The sequence below is a fragment of the Poromitra crassiceps genome (assembly GCF_964638095.1).
Source record: "Poromitra crassiceps genome assembly, chromosome: 1".
Taxonomy (NCBI): domain Eukaryota; kingdom Metazoa; phylum Chordata; class Actinopteri; order Beryciformes; family Melamphaidae; genus Poromitra; species Poromitra crassiceps.
In genome coordinates, this window is record NC_139623.1 from 115,097,937 (window position 1) to 115,119,614 (window position 21,678).

The 21,678-nt window shown below is 43.7% G+C and overlaps 1 protein-coding gene across 1 annotated transcript in view; it reads right to left on the reverse strand.

Annotated features, from left to right (window-relative positions):
- Positions 1-676: 676 nt before the first annotated feature.
- bbs9 (Bardet-Biedl syndrome 9) overlaps positions 677-21,678 on the reverse strand; it is a gene marked incomplete at both ends in the record, with an annotated part of 588,136 nt that continues 567,134 nt past the window's right edge. The window contains one exon of the mRNA XM_083636722.1: positions 677-966. Within this exon, the coding sequence (XP_083492848.1) occupies positions 677-966 (290 nt within the window). The remainder of the gene's footprint in view (positions 967-21,678) is intronic.

The following is a 21,678-nucleotide window of genomic DNA, read 5'->3' on the forward strand; positions in this document are numbered from 1 at the left end:
GTATATGTATGTATGTATGTATGTATGTATGTATGTATGTATGTATGTATGTATGTGTGTATGTATGTATGTATGTGTGTATGTATGTATGTATGTGTGTATGTATGTATGTATGTATGTATGTGTGTGTGTGTGTGTGTGTGTGTGTGTGTGTGTGTGTGTGTGTGTGTGTGTGTGTGTGTGTGTGTATGTATGTATGTATGTATGTATGTGTGTATGTGTGTGTGTATGTATGTGTGTGTATGTATGTTGTATGTACTGTATGTATGTGTATGGAAGTACATATATAGTACTGTGCAAAGCTTAGGTATATGTCAACGACATCCATAAAGCGAAGATGCTTTCAAAAAAGTGAAAAGTTTCTGAATACAGTATCAAAAATGTGAAATAAAGAACATTCTACTGACACACTAATGCAGAAAACAAATAAACATCCAAGACTTGTGAGACATGTTTAGAACAAAAAAATCCAGGGCATATTTTGCACAGTACTGTATGTGTACACTATTTCTACATTATACACAGTATGTACAGTAAGTTGTATAGACAGATGTAGTGTAAATGAACAGTATGTCTATATGAATATGAATATAGTATGTTGATGTGTGCTCTGCATATTACTATATGGACGTATTGCATGGCTGCCAGCCCTGTGCAGCCTCTGGCTCCTCCTTCTTTACTTGTTTACTGAGGATTTCCTGGACACTTTCTCCTTCCCTTCCTTCTCCTTCGTCACCTCCTTCTTCTCCTTGGAGTCCTTCTTCTTCACCTCCTCCTTGGCCTCCTTCTTGGACTCCTTGCTTGCCTCCTTGGGCTCCTTGCTCGCCTCCTTCTTGAACTCCTTGAAAGACTCCTTCTTCTCCTTCTTGGCCTCGTTGACCGGCTCCCCGGCACCTCCCTCTTCCTCTTTCACAGCAGCATCTGACGGCTCCCTACACACCTCCTTTTTCTCCTTGGAGTCTTTATCTGGATGAGGAGAGAGAGAGGACAGGGGGGATGTGGTTAATGCCCACACCTCTACACTGAGTACAATACTCCCAGACAAGTCATCAAATAAGTTGCCTGTGTTGAACACGTTGTGGTCGCCTGCCTCTGATAAGGACTGAGCTTGGCTGCAGACTGGTGTTTGATGTTCTTTCCACATATCAAAGTAAAGGTCAAAGGTCGTCTGTGAAGACATTACAAAGGCTTTGCAGTTCCGTCACAAATCTAGCAGTAGCCTCAGCCGGCGCCATCATGGAGGTCAACTGGAGAACTGGCTGTGTGCAAATAATGTCTAAATACAGACAACCAGGCTAGGAACAGAGCTAGCTGAAAAACCACTGCTGTGATGTGGCTGTAGATCCAATCAGTAACCTTCTCAGTCAAAGTATGTTTGATAAGTGAATAGTGTGATAAAGTGGATTAAATGTAGGTTACTGTGCCCTAGTCTCTACTCCAAAACACTCTGACTTACTCTGATAGAGTCAACTGTCTGTCTTTAGCCCGTCTTTAGCCCATCTCTACTCCAAAACACTCTGAGTTACTGTGATAGAGTGATAGAACTGTCTGTCTTTGTAGCCCTATAGGGCTCTATTCTCCCCCTGGCCTTAAATTAGCGTTTACGGCTTGGCGCAGCGCTATTAGTGGGCGTGGTCACGCGCATTCCCTAATTTTTCCTTGACACTAAACCCAGAATGCGCCGGCGCTATCCATTTAACCACGCCTTTTTAAGCGTAGAATTATTCACAAGTGTTGGATTGGTAGTCTCCAGTAAACCAATCACATTCTTCCCTTCCAAGATCCCGATCCACCGAGAGATCCAGTCCGGTTGCGGCTGCATGCTGTCATCTCTTTCATGCCAATTTGGATATCTCCGCGCATCACAGATCATAGCCTGAATAAAACTACAGACAAATACAGATCTGTTCAGCAGGGCTGATGGTCTCCCTGCATATAAAATGTTAACTATCGGTGACATTCCTCCTGATACCATCCACTTCCATGATCTTTATATGTTTTAAACACATAACTTTCACAATAGTCAACAAGCCCCCCCACTCGGCTCATTCAGGGCAGGCTTAGTTTTATAACTTGTAGGCTACCTGCTGCTCCTGCACATCTAGGGTTGCCAACTTCTTGAAATGGAAATGAGGAACGGGGGGGTTCAGTAGTGGACTTAAATATAACAATCACATAACTGCTTCAGCTTCAACCATTTACACATTATTATTAACACAAGCAAACACTTTTGCGCATAGCGGCATAACGCCATAGCCTATTCCTAGATTATCATCCAAGAATTTTATCTGGGCGTTGCAAAACAAAAGTTTCTCATTCTTAATAAAACAGCTGTATTAAAAAACAAACAGTGGGGCTAGTGCATACAGTATTTTTATATAGGTCTAAATAGCCTACTTCACATTTGTATGTAGGCCTACTTATTCAATTTTCTTTTAACAGCAATGTTACATAGGCTCTTGTTTTGAACAGAACAAACCTGGTATGAAAGTTTAAATCATTAGTGCAAAAACATTTTAGATTTCAACTGAAATCATTTGAACACAACAAAAACAAATGGCATGCTACATTTGTATAGGTACAATGTAAATAGCCTACTCAATGTGCTGTCTTCAGAGTTTAGTTGAATCTAGCAATGCTGACAGCGCTTCATTGGCCGTGACTCACAACAAACAGAATGAGAGAGGCGCAATCTAGGGTAGTTGAACGTAACATGACATCCCAGACAGGGTGAGGGGCAGGAGGAGCCCGGCCTGGAGTCATCCACAGGGCCTTAGACCCTCCATGCACCGAACGGTCTTTCAATACTGCGGTGTAGCACTAACTCTATTGCAGCGGATTGGGTGTGATCAACCCTTCCGCGGGCAACGTTGCAGACAGAGTAGGAAGGCTGATCCGTGAGCGGCTGCTTCTGGGACGCAGGTCGGGGTCTTAATCTGCCTTGGCTGGGTCTACTGGGCGAGGGTGTATGATGTTCGACAGACCCGAAACACCTTACGACCCCAGTTAACATCACTGATGACGCGTCCCAGCGCATGCTGTAGTATGTATTTTAAACATAGAATCCTGGCTCCCCTGACCAGTGACACTTAGGAATAGACTAGGTGACAACCAAGTATAGTTTGGTGACAAGCTGGAGAGACAGTTGACCGTCGGAGAGATGGCATCCGGTACGGCATGGGTTTAGCACCCCAGCCTGGCTCTCTCGTGAGGGAGAAATCCACAAACGCTACGGATTAGCCTCCTGAAAATCTATGCAAAGATCGGCGTGGCCTGGGGTCCTTCAGGCTAGAGCGAGGTGCTCTGAGCAGGCGAATGACGTGCAGCGCACAGGCCTTCTTGGGCCATCCTCTCTGCCCATGGTAGGCTGCCCATGGTAGGATTGCCTTTTCCCCGGGAGGGTCTGGTGAGACGAAGGAGCAGCCTGGCCTGGAGTCATCCACAGGGCCTTAGACCCTCCATGTACCGAAGGGTCTTTCAATACTGCGGTGTAGCACTGTCACTGAATGGTCAGCTCATTCATTAAAAAAAATCAGGGGAAATCACCTCATGTAGCAAGAAAGGCAGAAGTGAAAGTATAAAAAGGCGGCCAGGATGCTCCGTGCCTAGTAAGTAGGTTAGGCTTCATGCTCAAACGATGTTGACATTAGTAGGTAAAATTAACGGATATAATAATAAGCTTCAGAGGACTATAGCTGTCTGTGGCGAGTTGGTCTGAGGATATTCCCTCTGGAAACCAGCTCCAGAACTGCAATCTGTCTAGCTAGCCAGTTGTGCATTGCCTTACAAAAACTACTACGTTATAGTACCGTAGTCATGTGCATTTATAGCCTACTGTATACTATTCCCCCGATGAACGTTATGCAGACTGCAGCTGTTTGATATCGTCTTTCAGAACGGACGCTAATTAGGCTACTTCATGGGAATAATTTGCTTTACAAAAAACTGGAACCAAAAGATAAGAATTAGCCTTGTACCTAATAGGCTACATGCTGGTGCATCTGTGATCCATAAAGTCGATCAGATGAATATTGAAAGCCTTGTTACCATGCTGCATGTGGACAACACTTTCGTGTTTTATCACTTTGATCCTTAACGACCGCAGCTGCACGTCGTTGGCTGGCATACATCGGCGATGTTTGGTTGTTGAATGAATTTGTTCATCATACAGTAGCCTAGGCTACACTAACCTATGAAAATATTCATTTGGGCTAGGAGGAGCTGGGTGGAAATGCCTCCGCTCGCCTTTCAATCCGGGAGCGGTGGCTGTCACCTGAAAGCACACCCCAGGACGGGAATGTGGCGGTGCTGCTTGGCTGTGTGTGAAAGCAATTTCTGTGGCGAGGCTGCCGGATTTGCGGGCCTTCTGAACTGCAATTTTGCGTGATCTGTGTGTGAAAGCGACTACAGACGCAGCACTTGATCATAACTAGACAGTGTTTTGGAAATGCACTGGTCAGATGGGCCGTCCCATTGTAAGTCAGTGATTAGCAGTTTGAATTAGCATTAGCTGACGTCTACATAGTGAGACTGTGAGGCGGCTGACGGCACTAACAGACCACCAGTCTAAACGCTGCGACTCTCAGACGTCATTAGCATTGAGACAAATTGAGTGACAACGGCACCTGTTGCATTACAAAGGACCCCCACTTAACACACACACACACTCCCCCTTCAACCACACACACACGCACGCAGACGCACACGCACGCACACACACACACACACACACACACACACACACACACACACACACACACACACACACACACACACACACACACACCCCTCCTCCTGCAGATTGGATGGGCTCTCTGATAAGATGATAACGGGACCGTTGTCTCCCAACAATGAGACAAACGTCTTATCTCCATGAGAATGGAGAGGGCTTATAGAGACATGGAGACTGCAGCCTGGTATCTCACAGTGTGTGTGTGTGTGTGTGTGTGTGTGTGCGTGCATGCGTGTGTGTGTGTTTATGATTGTGTGTGTGTGTGTGTGTGTGTGTGTGTGGGTGCATGTGTTCAGTGACTCCAGAGTGGAGCTCTAATCAGCTGGCTAATCGTCTAGGCTTAGCGAGAGAGACTTGGCTTAAGTGAGTGTTGTGGTGGTGTGTGTGTGTGTTGTAGGGCATTCACAGACTAGTCGACTAGTCGACTAGTAAAACCACTAGTTGACACTGTGCTTAGTAGTCGACTAGTCGTTTAAAAAACAAAACAAAAAAACAAACAAGAAAACTGCATAAGATACACAATAATCCAAGAACAAACAAGACTATTGGACAAACAACCAAACAAAAACCATGCATTCAAAGTAAATACATAGATCTTGCCCTGTTGGCAGCTAGGAAATGCATAGCTTTAAATTGGAAAGCATCCAATCCCCCAGCTGTAGTTCACTGTTGGAATGAACTCTCAAGCTACCTGTTGGATAACATTTACTACAAGAGCAAAGGCAGATTCTTAGACATCCCCAAAATATGGCAACCACATACAGACTTTGACTTTAAGAACTTTTTACCCCAGTGTCATTGGGCTTATCAGGATAGGAGCTGAATGCATTGTTTTTGTTTGGTTGTTTGTCCAATAGTCTTGTTTGTTCTTGGATTATTGTGTATATTATGCAGTTTTCTTGTTGTGTTAGTCGACTAGTAAAATTCACTAGTCATGAATGCCCTAGTGTGTTGTGTGGCAGACACTCTCCCACAGTAGGTAACGGAGTAAAAAAGGCAGACAGTGAAGTTTCTATAATGTAGTTTAGACATGCTGCTTTTTGGGTGGGCACGGTGGCGCAGTGGTAGAGCTGTCACCTCACAGCTAGACGGTCCTTGGTTCGATTCCCGCCTGGGGCGCTGAGGGTATGTCTTCAGTGATACGGCCCAGGTGGGCTATCTGGTGAAAGGGCCTTTCTGTGTGGAGTTTGCATGTTCTCCCCATGCTCATTAGTTCCTCCATATATAACCCCCCACTAAAAACATGCAGAGGATTGTCGTCTGACCAAAGACGGTTGGAAGAAGTTGGTCCCTGCCTCCTGGCCTGAACCATGGAGGACAACGAGCCAGAATAGGTCAAACGCGGAGGACAAATTTCATGCCGCCTCCAAAGCAAGTGTGTGTGTGTACTGGCCGCCGTGCACGTGTGTGCATGCTGTTTGTGCCAAATAAAGACAGGGTTTGTCCGCCCAGTTTAGCAGACTGGATATCGGTACTTGATTACTTTAAGGCACACATGAGCAAAATGTGGCCCCTGGACCGTCTCAATCCGGTCCTCAAAGAAAAACAAAACAACCCACAAAAACTCAATAAAAGGCAGAATTATGTTAATAAATCTCATCTGCTACAGCCATTGGATTTGTATCACTATTATATCAGGAGATGAACAAGAAATTACCAATCACAATGGGAGAGAGGGTTAAAAATAACCCTATATATATATATATATATATATATATATAGGTATATATATATATGTGTGTGTATATATATATATATGAATATAGCTACTACAATCTGTGACCCATTAAACAATTACCATACAACTTAATGCTGTATTTTTTCATTAGAAAGCATTTATTTTTACATCTGCAAGCAGAAAAAACAGATTAGCAAAACAGATGGCTGTGTATGAGCTTAAACTTTCCAATCCAATCCAATCCAACTTTATTTATAAAGCGCTTTAAAACAACCAGAGGAGGACCAAAGTGCTGTACAGGGTACTGAAGAGCAATCAGCTAAAAACAATAAATCAATTAAATCAGATCAAATCAATAAAATGATAAAATGAATAAAAAGAATAAAAAGAATAAAATGAGTAAAATGAAATAAAATGAATCAAAAATACTAAAATGAATAAAATGAATAAAATGAATAAACTTTGGCACTGGCATGTGAATAAGGGCTCGGTATTGGAAACTACGGAAATATTTGGGAATACCATGGCACCCAAATCTTGGATAACAACATTGTGTCGGAGGTGGGTACAGTTTTACTTTAATTGTGCTTGTGATTGTGTGCCAACCTAGCTAGCGAAGGTGCTAACACTAGCTTGTGATTGTGCTAGTGAAGGTGCTAACACTAGCTTGTGATTGTGCTAGTGAAGGTGCTAACACTAGCTTGTGATTGTGCTTGTGAAGGTGCTAACACTAGCGTCAATGTTAACGCTACTAAAGTTGTCAGAGGTGTCACCTCCGACACAATGTTGTTATCCAAGATTTGGGAATGTTCAGGAATTCACTGCATGTTTAGAAATGGCTACAGTCCGCAGTGGTGAAGTGGAGCGCGGTGTATGTGATGGAGTTGGCAGTTCAGCATGCTGAGATGCCACCAGAATTTTTCAAAAATATGGCAAAAAAAGAAAAAAGGTATCGAATGACGTACTCTATGGGTATTGGTATCACTTTAAGGATACTGGTATTGGTACTGTTATCAAAATTCTTATTTCAGATATTGAGCCTTAGCAGACGGTTTGTATAACTTAATTTGGACAAATGAGACAAATCGACAGAGTGTCAGATAGTGGGGACGGGACACTCTTCTGTTGCAGCATGGATCTTTAAATACATGTCTTGCCCAGTGAAGCTTTAAATAACGCTAAATGAGCTGCAACATAGAGGTTTAGGGTGTATAAAGAAAACACACCATACTATAAATACACACACACCACAGACAATGAGTACACACACACACACACACACACACACACACACACACACACACACACACACACACACACACACACACACACACACACACACAAGGTGTGCACCTAGCACATAAGAGATAAGAAAACATATACAAGCAGACAGACAGAAGTGCATGTGCAAGCAAAAGCCAACTCAGTCACTCACTCTCACACACACACACACACACACACACACACACACACACACACACACACACACACACACACACTCACTCACTCACTCACTCACTCACTCACACTCACACACACACACACACACACACACACACACACACACACACACACACACACACACACACACACACACACATAAACACAGCAAGAGTGTAATTGTGCATACAAGCAAGTGCAACCACACATAAAAGAGGACAAATTTACACATTGACGTGCAAACACTGTGTCTGTCTCTCTCTCTCTCTCACACACGCACGCACACACACACACACACACACACACACACACACACACACACACACACACACACACACACAAACACACACACACACACACACACAGCAGCCTCAGATCTTTTACAGTCAGACATGAAAGTGGCTTTTGCAGAGAAACGCTGACTAAGCAGTTTGTGTGACAGACAGCTATTTCTGTGTCTGTCCAGGAAGATGTGGCCCACACTGTGTGTGTGTGTGTGTGTGTGTGTGTGTGTGTGTGTGTGTGTGTGTGTGTGTGTGTGTGTGTGTGTGTGTGTGTGCATGCTTGATGTCAAAGGCGTGACAGTGACTGTATGCTTATGAAGTGAGAGTGTGTGCCTGGGAAGGCTGGGTTAGTGTGTGTGTGTGTGTGTGTGTGTGTGTGTGTGTGTGTGTGCGCGCGCGCGGGGTGTGGGTTACAATATGAGTGAATGTGTGTTAGAGGGAATGAGATTGTATGTTAGATCAGTGGTCCCCAACCACCGGGCTGCGGACCGGTACCGGGCCGCAATGCATTTGGTACCGGGCCGCAAGCCGGTCTAAATTTTATTTTTTATTTTTATAAACATAGGCTATAATATTATAGGCTGTGTGTGGTAGTTGAAACATAGTTTCAAGTTGACGTTTATTTATGTTTGTAGTTCAAACAAAAACATAAATACTGTATAGGCTACATACAGTACAACACAAAAGGCTGTTATTTACCCTTTGTCGCCACCTGGTGAGTAAATATATTATGTAACTAAAACCATTAAAATTGACAACCGGTCCGCGACTTTTTTTCCCATGTATCTACCGGTCCTTGGCACAAAAAAGGTTGGGAACCCCTGCTCTAGATGCCTACAGAATGCTGACTTCATCAAATTTGTGGGGGAACATATTGATATTTACTTTGCAATAAATACAGATCAGACATCTGCTGCCACCAGGTGGGAAGTTTTCAAAGTATATATTAGAGGGCAAATGATTAGTTTCACAGGTTCAAAATCTAATAAATTCAAGCAGAAAATGAACGAACTGGATTTGAAAATCACAGAATTGGAGCGAGTGGTTCGTCTTGATGATTCAATACAAACAAAACAAGAACTATTTGCCCTTAAAGCTGAGTATGAGGAGCTTTCAACACTAAAAGCTGAAAATAGTCTAATAAGGCTCAAGCAAAGTTTTTATGACCAAGCCTGGTAAATTGCTAGCCTGGCAAATTAAAGAAATTGACGCAGAAAGAGCCATAAATGCAATTAGGAATGAACAGGGGGGAATAAAAAAGATAATAATTAAAAAAAAAACAAAAAAAACAAAAAAAACAACAACAACAACAACAACTTGCTGATGGACCGCTCCTTGAAAACTAACACTGAAAATGGAACATGTTTCAGATACTGTGTTAGTGACTGTGGAAAATGAAAAGTACTCTGAAAACGTATTATGGGGTCGGAGGTGGGCCGTGGAAAGTTTTGAGATTTTCAAGTGGGCCCTGAGTTTAAAAATGTTGGTAACTGCTGGAATAAATGACCAAAAAGCTTGACAGTTCAGCTGCTCTCTAGTGCTGCTCTGCGAGCAGGAGAGCCTCTTCCATACAATCCACATCCTTCAAAGATGCAGTCAATAAATGCAAGTTTGCACTTGGCAGCTTGCCATGTTGTCCACCATGTTGAACAGGGACTAAATAAAACACACCACTGCAGAGGAGGTGGTTGGGTTTAGGCATGGGGTCATTGAGGTTGGGGTTAAGTTAGGGTCAAGGCTGTCGTCAAGTCATGAAAAAGTGACGAGACGACCCGATGTGATGGCGCATGAGGCACACAAAACAGGATGTAAGGCACAAAATTGTATGTTTTTAGGGAGTCCCATGTTGACCACAGACTGCAAACTTTTGAAACTTTTTGATCATGTTATAAAGCGCCAGCACATTGAGAAGTGACGATTCAGCAAGTCCACCTGTGTGCACCCCGGTCTGTCCCAGGTGTGATGTGAACCATAGAGATCCAGGACATTCCCATGCAGGACCATGTTGGCTCTGCACAGTCCTATAAAAACACAGCCACCAGATTCTCCCTGCCTGCATGTCGACACCATGTTCTCGGCTCCTCCTCCTACATGGTTTTCTCCCCTCTGGCAGTGCGGCAGGAAGTAAAGGAGTGTGTGAGCGGGGTAGAGGGCCCCCGGGGGAGCGGTAGCAGGGGTCGATAAACATTGACGTTGTAAGACAAGATGGCTGCTTCCCTCCCGTATGGAAATGCTGAAGGGTCAGGTCACATCTTGTCAGTCGGCTACTTCAACAAACTAACAAAGTGGAGGTATGCAGACTAAACAGAGCAGGGGGCAGGAGCGGCGGGGGGCAGGAGCGGGAGTCACCTGGGAACGTCTGCGCAATCCCGTGTGAATCTGCTGCAGCTCTGTTTGGACTGGGGCTCATGTAGATTTTTTAGTTTTTTTACATTACACATTAGGGATGTCAAATTTAAGCACCTTCCTGAAATGATTAATCGGTAAATAACATTACAGATTCATGTTAGTCAAAAACAGATGGACAAACCCCTTAACGATCAATCAATTGATTCATTGGAATTAAAATGCCAAATTGACCAAACAAAATGCCAAATGCGTTTTTGCTCAAACGCTTTATTTCCACAGCAGCAACATGTTGCATATTCCCACAGCATTGCATAGTCTGTGAAACATAAAAACGTAGAAGCCTAGATTATATTAAAGACATTTGTGTCTGCTTTAAGCGGTGGGCGCTGCATATAATGTGGCTACAACTCACTTTAAACTGCGTTGCAGCTCTCGCAAACACTGAGCTGAACAGAGGGATGATGCAGCTGAGACGAGGAGGAGCCAGACAACTTATCTGAGGTAGAGCACTGCGGTTTCCATTGTGTTAACGTGTTGTACAGTATGTGTACACAGAATCAATGTTTGCAGGTGGCATTATTTTCTCCTTTCTGTTCACTTCGCCCGCTTTATTTAGCAGAAGTTGTCGTTGTCGTCTTTCTTTTTCCTCTTTCCAGACTGACAGATGGCTGCATCATCATAGTCACATTCATCGAAACATACTTTGAAAACAAGCCATTTACTGACAGAGAATGTAATATGAGACTACACGTTTGATAGTAGATCAAGTCAATTTCATGTGTTTGAGCAAATCCTTAACGAGCAATTAACCGATTTCTGATTAATTGTTGACATCCCTATTACACATGATTGATTTCAGTGAATGATCCTCACAGGGATAAATCTATTACAATATTACCCCCCTCCCCCCCCCCCCAATTACAGAGGAGGCGTTTCATTTTCAGGAACATGCTTGGGGGGGGGGGGGGGGGGGGGGGGATTTGGCAAAGCAGACCACGAGGTCGGCTTGTTCAATAACAAGTGTATATTGTCCTCCAAGTTTAGTTTTGCTGTCGCTTGGTTTTCATTTTGTAATTGGGCTGTGTGATCGTTTGCCATCTTCATTTTAGAGGTTTTATAAGCTTCTTGTGGCATCTTCATCTCAACAGTGCTTTTTTCTTTGGCTTGTTTCTGTCTGTGTTAGAAGGCAGCTTGTGGTCACTGGTGCAAATGCCCGGACCGGCTGGGGAAAGGGAACGAGCTCAATTATTCTAAAATGAAGGCTTCATTCCAGTTTCGACAGGATTTCTCATTCTCGTGTCTCAGTCCAAAAGGCATCAAACAGATTCCAGGTCAGTTTCGACATGATTTCTCATTCTCCCTTCTCAGTGCAAATCGACACTGAAATCTGGTCTCATTATAGATCATAAACTTCACTTAGAAATAAAGTAATTTACGCATTACGGAAGGCAAAAGCAGATTTCTTTATAAATATAATTGTGAGCGCCAAAGGTAACTAAAAAAAATATATGGCAGGAGATTAACAAATCTCAAGCAAAGGATGACTACGGTCTTGACACAAACTTTCTAAAAACTCATACAGAGTCTCTGACCTGCCCTATCACACACCTGGTAAACCTATCCATAAAACATTCTGTTGTCCCGGCTGCGTGGAAGGTACATTTTTAAATCTGGGGGTAAATCAGATGTTAAGAACTGCAGACCAATCAGCATCCTCCCCGTAATCTCCAAAATAATAGAAAAATGGGTGGTTAAGCAACTAATTGAACATCTCAACAACGGCCCCACCGCACTGCACCAATGCAGTTTGGCTTCCGCGCTCACCACTCCACAGAGTCGGCTATAAGTATGTTTATTGATAAAGCAATGTGTCTTCTGGATAAAAATGGTTGTGTTGGAGCTGTCTTCCTTGATCTTAAAAGGGCCTTTGACACCGTTGACCACCGAGTACTACTAGCCAAGCTGTCCCCTTTCAACTTCTCAGCCCAGGCACTCAAATGGATGAAATCCTATCTCTCCAACAGAAAGCGGTGTGTGGTGTTCAAATGGTGTCAAATCCAAATTCCTAGACTGTCCAGTAGGGGTCCCCCAAGGATCCATACTCAGACCAATTTTATTTTCATTATATATTAATCATTTCTTTGATGCCTGTACCAATTTCCATGCACAGTTGTACGCAGACGATGCCGTAATTTTCACGGCCGCAGCTATGTTGCAGAGGCTGCACAAACACTTACAGCAGCGATGGTCCATGTACAGAACTGTCTGTATGATGTTCACAAAGAAACCAATGAATGTCACACACTCTGGTGTGTTTCTGGAAGGAGAGGAGCTCGCTGGTGAACGAGTTCAAATACCTGGGTGTCATCCTGGACTCACAACTCTCCTTCAGAAAACATCAAAAAGATGATTAATTCAGTCAAATATAACCTCGCAAACTTCAGGCAGATCAGAAACTTACTGACTGACAATGCTGCCCTAATGTTTCCAAAACTTCTGCTACTCTAGTCTAACGTTAGTCCTCCTGTAATGACAAATGGACATGTAGCTAGCATTAATGTCATGCTATGCAATTAAGTTAGAAAATAAGATTACCTCGATTTTGTGGAAGATATAAGATGCAAGCGGCAGACTGGTGACGCGATGTCTGGAGGAAATAATACTCTCTGGCTTTTTCTTCAGGCTACTGTATTCACTGTGAGAGCAATGGAGCAAGGCTAGCAATAGCAACTAACGTTAGCAACATTCGTTAGCCAAGCTTAAGCTAGCGGGGACCACAACTTGAACAAGATGGCTGTCGTGGCTATGAGGAGATTTTTCAGAGAGCAATTCAGACCCTGCCCCGAGTCCCGTCCATGCTCACGCCCCTTCCTGTATTCGCGGCTCCAGATTTAAACAGATTTCCCACAATGCACCAGGAAAATCCATTCATCCAATCAAACGGAATCAAACAATATTGGGAAGTGAGCTTCATTTTGCTGTGTCAAAGACAATGAGCTCCGTTGGTCCATTATATATATAGGTCAATGGTTTTGTCTTGCGCCACCCCCTCTGGGTGAGTTTCTCAAACAGAGAATCATAGAAGGCATGACCAACAGAGCTTGCCAGAGAGGACACTGTGAGATTCCCCGCAGGCGTACCGCCTTCGTTATGTGCCAACAGACTCAACAAACTGATCCGTAAGGCCAGGGACACTGTGGGGCTGGAGCTGAGCTCTCTGACAGCGGTGTCGGAGAAGAGAACGCTGACCAGGCTACGCTTCATCATGAACAATGACTCTCCCCCACTCCACGGCGTGCTGGTCAAACACAGGAGCACGTTCAGTGAGAGGCTGATCCCACCCAGATGCACCACAGAGAGGCACAGGAAATCATTCCTGCCTGTGGCCATTGGACTCTTTAACGCCTCACTAAGAAGAGCACCTCAGAGAGACTGAGTCAGCCGATAGGTTAGCTGTGCCTTAGTTACGTCACATGTAACGTGCAATTTGATTTAATTTAATTCCAGTAAACACCTATTTTATTTTATTTTATTTTATTCTATTTTTTTTTTTTTTTTTTTTTTTTTGACGTTTAGGGAGATACTGTGTGATACTGTGTTATGCTATGTTGTGTTACGTGGATATTTCATGCCTGAGTGCGAGCAACTGCAACTTGTCCCAATTTCCCCCGGGGGATCATTAAAGTCTTTCTGATTCTGATTCTGATTAACAATGTCCTATCTATCCTTGGTGGGAACAGCATCCCAGTTGCAATAAGAGAATACCCCACATATTAAACCTTCAAAATAAACCTCAAGGAATGGCTCAAAATAAATCAACACTGCAACCATAACCAACCATAACTATTTAGCCCTCGTATATCTCTACCCATACACTTTATTCTCTTGTAATTTCGCACTTTTAGCCCACGCACTTTAGGTTTTAACATACCATTATTATGTCCATTTGGCCACATTGTTGTTGTTTCTATTGGCATTTTTTCTACTGTATTCTGTTTTGATGTTGTCTTTTATCTTGTATGTTTTTTCTGTCATGAGGACTACGGATGCAAATTAGCTTTGAGCTAAATCCGACATATTTACTGTTATCATATAGATGACTGTATTGGTAACTGTTCATTAATGTGTACTGTCCTCCTGACCAAATTAACAAAAAAAGTAAAAATAAAGTAAAAGTGCAAAAGGCATCAACAGACCGCAGGTCAGTTTCGACATGGTTCCTTATTCTCCTGTCTCAGTGCAAAAGGCATCAACAGATTCCAGGTCAGCTCCTTACTTCTAGCTGCTTGCTTTAGTATTTAGGAATTGAGGCATATACTGTATATCTTTGGATAAGAGTGTCAGCTGAATGCCTAAACGTCAGATGTTAGCTCTGGAGTTGAATAAGTACTGTACATTTACTTTAGGCATACTAGGCATCTCAATTCCTAGGCTCACCTGCTGCGCGGGCTCGCCCGTCTTACAGCTCACGTACGCAGCTAGGCCGCTGTGCGGCCTCACCCGCAGCTCAGCTGCTGCGTGACCTCGCCTGCTTTATTGGCGCACGCGCAATGTCTCCCTCTCTCTCCCCCTCAGTTTCTCTCCTCTCTCTCTCTCCCCCTCAGTCTCTCCCCCTCTCTCCCTCGCCTCTCTCCCTCTCCCTCAGTCTCTCTCCCTCTCCTCTCTCTCCCTCAGTCTCTCTCCCCCTCTCTGTCCCTCTCCTCTCTCCCTCAGTCTCTCTCGTGTGTGTGTGTCTCACTGATAACATCATCACTGATGACATCATCAGTGACATCATCACTGAACTATAGCCTTGTGTGTGAGTGAATTTATGACATCACTGATGATGTCATCAGTGGGACAGACAGACAGACAAACAGACAGACAGAGCCCTATAGCTCCCTTTTATATAACTATAGGGATCTCGCACGCTATGTGCGCTCGATTCCTAGGCTCACCCGCTACACGGGCTCGCTAGCTCAGCCGCTGTGCAGCCTTGCCCGTCCTGCAGCTCACCGAGCTGGCCCTGCAGTTCGCATTCGCAGCTCGGCCGCTGCACAGCCTTGCCCGCAGCGTGGCTGCTGTGTTGAGTTTAGAGAACGACAACCTGCTGTAAAGGTATGGGAACGCAGCCTCCGTAGCCTATCAGTCTGACTGGCTGTGACTGGAGTTTAGAGGACGACACAAAAGCAAAAACCGCGGCAACAAAAGCCTTGGCGGTGATAAGATGCTAGTCTGAGCAGAGCGATGCTATCGCAGCACGGTGATAAGATGCTAGTCTGAGCAGAGCGATGCTATCGCAGCACGGTTCAAAGCCCTCACGTTCCGCCCGGCCTCCTCTGTGAGCAGGGCCATCTTTCAGCCGCACGCACCCCGAGTCTAAATAAAGGCGGCCGCACAGATTGCCTGCATCCCCACCAATCAGCACGCAGGAGAGGGACACAAGCAACTGCACAGGGTGTGTGTGTGTGTGTGTGTGTGTGTGTGTGTGTGTGTGGAGAGAGTGTGAGCCAAAGACTGACTGATTGGATCTGCGGTGTAGACTACTCTGTGTGTGTGTGTGTGTGTGTGTGTGTGTCTAAGTGCCTATGCGCCTGCTTATGTGTGTGTATTTGTAAGTGTATTTTGCCTTTATGAGTTCATATGTGCCTGTGTGTGTGTGTGTGTGTGTGTGTGTGTGTGTGAGTGTGTGTGTGTGTGTGTGTGTGTGTGAATGTTTGCCTGTATGTGGATGCACCCTGGTATCTGTCTATGCTTGTTTGTTGTGTGTGTGTGTGTGTGTGTGTGTGTGTGTGTGTGTGTCTGTGTGTGTGTGTGTGTGTGTGTGTGTCTATGCAGTCTAGATGAGGACACAACAGTATTATGTGGAGTCTAAAAAACAAAGCTGTGTGGTCGACAGCGTGTGAACTGAGACAGAGGCACGCTTTGAAGAAAGAAAGCCATGAGTGACATTCGACAATCGATTGGTAATGCCTTAACTGCATTATTTACGTTAGCAGGTGACCGACTCCGGTTTAGCCTAGCGCAATGCTAAATGGCCAGAACTAGCATCCTTTTTCTGACTCATGGTAAAGACAAGGTAAAGGGAATGATTAAAATATGTCGCTAGAAAGATAAGAAGTTATACTGGAATTTTCTAGCATTAAACTGGTTGTAAATGTTACATGGTTATAACAGTATCATAGCTGTTTGACTTGTTCCTTTTCAAACATTCTGAGCCCCTGCTGCATAGTCGCACCTCATATGATTCTGCGCTACGCTATTTGCGTAAGGTACACGTGTAAGTTACACTAAGTAAGCTATGCCGGAAATAGGATTAACAGGCCGCAGGCGTCCCTCCACAGTTTAGCTGCAAGTGATAGCCGCATTACTTTCTGAACAACCGGGCAATGGAATTCAAAATTGATGGTACCATTGAAATCAGCGTGACTCATACTTGAGAGCCTGCTAGTGTTTCAGTCACTCAGTTTGAGCCAGATTGAAACTTAGTACAGCAGCAAGCAACGGGCTTAGCTAACATAGCTAACAGCTACGTTAGCTCGTCTTGAGACAGAATCATAATTGAGTTGATATTATGTATGAAGATAGTTACACTTACAGGCCTAGTCATGTATGTCATCGTTACATTTGAGCAGCTAACTTGACATTTCTGAACTTGAGCACAAAATTAAGTTATTTGTCAAAAAATATTTGGCGAACAGTGTGGCTAATCAACACTATCAGGACATGACTCAGAAATATATATATATGTACATACACACACACACACACACACACACACAAACACACACACACACACACACACACACACACACACAAATATATGAATACATAAATACATATGAATATATATACTATAAAAAAATTGACATCGGCTGGCACGGCGAGACTAATGTTTGGGTAATATCATAGAAAATGGTCACGTGGTCACCTCTCCCCTCAAGTGTTGTGAGAGGACTGTGCCTGGTGACGCAGGATTAGTGCTGACCTAGCAAGCTAACTTGAAATAGAGATCGTGAGTTCCCCATATCCACACATATAAACATAAAGCTGCCCCTTGTTAGCTCAATACAGTCGAAACTAAGATATTAAAAAAATAAATCTAGCCACAGATTTAGCTACTACATCAACGAACTTCACATGCAGCTTTAGCTAATCGCGCCCTGCTAACATGAGTTCCTGTTGCCAAATCTTGCGAGAGTGTGTTGCTGAGTTAGAGACAGCTTTTGAACAAGTTTAATTTTCTCCTGATCTGTCTGAAAAATGCCATTTTAGTGTCAGAATATTCAAGCTTTGGCGAATGGGCCGAACATTTACTTTAATGAATATGGGGGCGAAGGGATGCACTACTGCCACCTGCTGGGGTCAGCGAGCAGCTTTTCATAGGTGTGTAAAACAAAAACCTGAATTTAATTGAATCATTTAATCATTGTACAATTTCAAAGTAACGAAGTAGAATATTGATCATTTAAATTACTCAAGTAAGAGTAAAAGTAGAGCATTTAAAAAATACTGTAAAAGTACAGATACTCAAAAAAACTACTTAGTTATTTAGAAGGGGGGGTCACTGGAGGGATTTGGTGTGCTCTGAAATAAAAAGCTGTGCCCCTTCCCTGATCAAAATATATTTTTCCTTGACCCACCCCAAGTGATTTGAAAAATATGATTGAGCCTCCCCAAACAATATTGTGGCAAGCTTGCGTGGAAGAATGCAGAGATCTTACTTTTAACCACTCCTGCGCCTCATACACCGCGTAACAGCAGGGGGTGCAATTTATTCCACATCAGAATCATTCAACATTTGCAGAAACTCCGGCCAGAGGTGATCGAACACACTAACAGTCTCAGTCGTGGTGGCTACATTGATAGTAAAACTAAACATTATCCTGGCCACACCACATAATTACCACATAATGCAATCAAAACATGAGCACAACATCACTAAACCGAACTCCCATAATCCTTTGCGCTTCTTAGAGCAGAACTGTCACCCATCAGAGCGACCGCCTCCTCCGGTCGCTACATAATGCTATTTTCGCTTGTGAAACAATCTTCAGTCTGTGTATATCAATATTTGTGTTTAAATAGCGGTCAATGACTGATGGAAAAAAAGTTTGCCGCTTCTATTATTGTGCATAATTGAGGGAGCCGCGGACTCAGACAGGCACAAAGCCACACATGTAAAATCTCCCAGCATGCATTGGGCTAATACATTTCGATAATAAATAGCATCCAAATTAGCCTAAATAGATAGAAAGGTAGATATAAATAATGTGTAATGTTAAGGCAACATGCAATTGTAGAACATTTCAATATTGGACAAAATAAAATCTCGAAATCAAAACACAACCCTATGTGAAACATATACAGTATGTCATCCTGGTGGTATAAATATCCCTCGCAGACTTAACGTAATTTAGGAGATGAGTGAGCCTTAACTCAGTTCTACTGTGACTTCCTAAGACGCAGTTTATAGGCTGATGCAAGATAGAGCCCATATAGGCTATTTTGTGATGCCATGTCTGTTTGTTTGCTCAGTGGGTTATTCGCACTGGAAATGTACTTCTATATTATCACCAGAAAAGCATCCCTGATTCACCAGATACTGTACACGCCTACTGTCTGGATAGGCCAAGCACAAAGATCGACAGATAGGACCGCACCGGGACATACCAAACAGTTTGGACAGGGGGGGTGTAAATGAAGCAACTCAGTAGTTGTTGAAGTCCGAAAAGCAAACATTACAACAACAAAAAAAGTGTATATATTTTTATCGAATCAAAATTGTATACCCCTCCCCTGGACTCAAATTAAAGACTAAATTTAAAACAGGATAACCCTCCCCTATTTTGCTCCAGTGGACCCTTCCCTAAATAACGAACGGTCCTTTAATTACTTTTACTTTAGTATTTTCCACCTCTGCCGATTACTATGGTCCATGTAAACATGACTACTGATGATTTACATGTCTCGCTCCATTTAGTTAGTTGTGTTTCTCTTCTTGGTGGATAACCGGCCAATCATAGAGGAGGTGACATCACCTCCAGATGTTTCCAGCAGCTCCAGTGGAGTTTGATATGAGACAATGTTTCAGGATGTCAAACATCTTTGGTAAACGTCAGGTTTTGGTGTCAGTCCCTCAGAATCAAAGAGCGAGGGCTTCTTTCTAGAGCTGCTATTTTGACTCAAGAGACGTTCAACAAAAACCATTAACTCCTGAATGCATTAAACATGGTATATACTGTAACAGTGGAAGAGCAAGAGAGAGAGAGAGAGAGAGAGAGAGAGAGAGAGAGGTTGACAGTAGGTGGACAGGGTTTATTTAATACTATTCTTGGTGTGGAATGTGCTGCTGAAGCACAACAGGCCTGCCCATCACACTGTGTGTGTGTGTGTGTGTGTGTGTGTGTGTGTGTGTGTGTGTGTGTGTGTGTGTGTGTGTGTGTGTGTGTGTGTGTGTGTGTGTGTGTGTGTGTGTGTGTAGACCACAGACAGCTCAGCTAAAGTCTGAGCTTTGCCCTACACCATCCAGGGAGCATGCCCCTGCCACACACACACACACACACACACACACACACACACACACACACACACACACACACACACACACACACACACACACACACACACACAGTACATAAAAAAACTGTCATTGGAGAGAGAAAAGATATCTATGTGAAAATGCGTACTTATAGGCACACACACACACACACACACACTGGCTCGCGCATGCATACGCACGCACACACACACACACACACACACACGCGCGCGCACACACACACGCGCGCACACGCACATGCACACGCACACACACACACACACACACACACACACACACACACACAGACACACACACACACACACACACACACCATAACTGCTTATTATTGCAGTCCTGTCCCACAGTGATGATGCAGAATGTCCTCGCCATCGAGAGGAAACTTCCATATATAGAGGCCAGATGGCAAATCATACATACTGTATATGAATCCATTAAGCCAAACATAGAGATAGAGAGAGAGATATAGAGACAGAGGGAGACATTCATATTTGACACCAGACAATGAAAGAGAGAAAGTTGAGACATAGACAGAGATATATAAAGAGAGCGAGCGAGGTATAGATACTGCTCTCTCTGGGTGTGGTATAGTGGGTGGGTTCATTCCCGCGGTTGGCCGAGATATTTTCTCTCCGCTCAGCTACGCCCTGCTACTAACCAAGACACACACACACGCACGCACGCACGCACGCACGCACACACACACACACACACACACACACACACACACACACACACACACACACACACACACACACACACACACAATGTACAAGCACCTCTAGGTTTACATTTTTTGCTGTTGCTGTTTGATTGCATTGATGAATGAATGAATGTTTGTAAATGTAATGTTTTGTTAGGTCTGTAAAATTGTATGTAGTGCAATTGAACATGTCTTGTATTAATTATTTTTGTTTCATGTACTGCAGAACAGGAACCTGCTGAAAACCAGTTTGTAACTGAGTCAGGCCAGTTAAATGTACATGTGAAATGTAATTTTTATCCCTTCCTGTATAAATAAAGTGAAATGAATTGAACTGAAATATACATCTTCTTACATACAGCATCTTAGGCTGATAGAAAAGTACACGAATTGCCTCTCTCTCTCTGTTTCTTACACACACACCTCCCTCAGCACTCTGCAGTCTGCCACATCAGAGAGGACATTTACAACACTGGGCTAGTCTCTCTCTCACATGCGCGCACGCACGCACGCACGCACACACGCACACGCACACACGCACACACACACACACACACACACACACACACACACACACACACACACACACACACACACACACACACACAGACACAGACATGCACACATGCACACATGCACGCGCGCGTTAGTTAAAGTTAAATTCAATACCTTTTTAAAGGGCCCATATTTTGCTAATATAATGCATTATTATTTATTGTTGGCCTCCACAGAGTTGCTTATTGCATCATTCATAGTTCAAAAAACTAATTGTTCATCTTGACTGGCTCTCACGGCCCCCTTCAGTTCACCCTCTGTCTGAAACGTTCCGTTTTAGTCTTCTTCTGCGTTTTGCTGTGGCAGGGAATTTTAGTCTTCTTCTGCGTTTTGCTGTGGCAGGGAATTTTAGTCTTCTTCTGCGTTTTGCTGTGGCAGGGAATTTTAGTCTTCTTC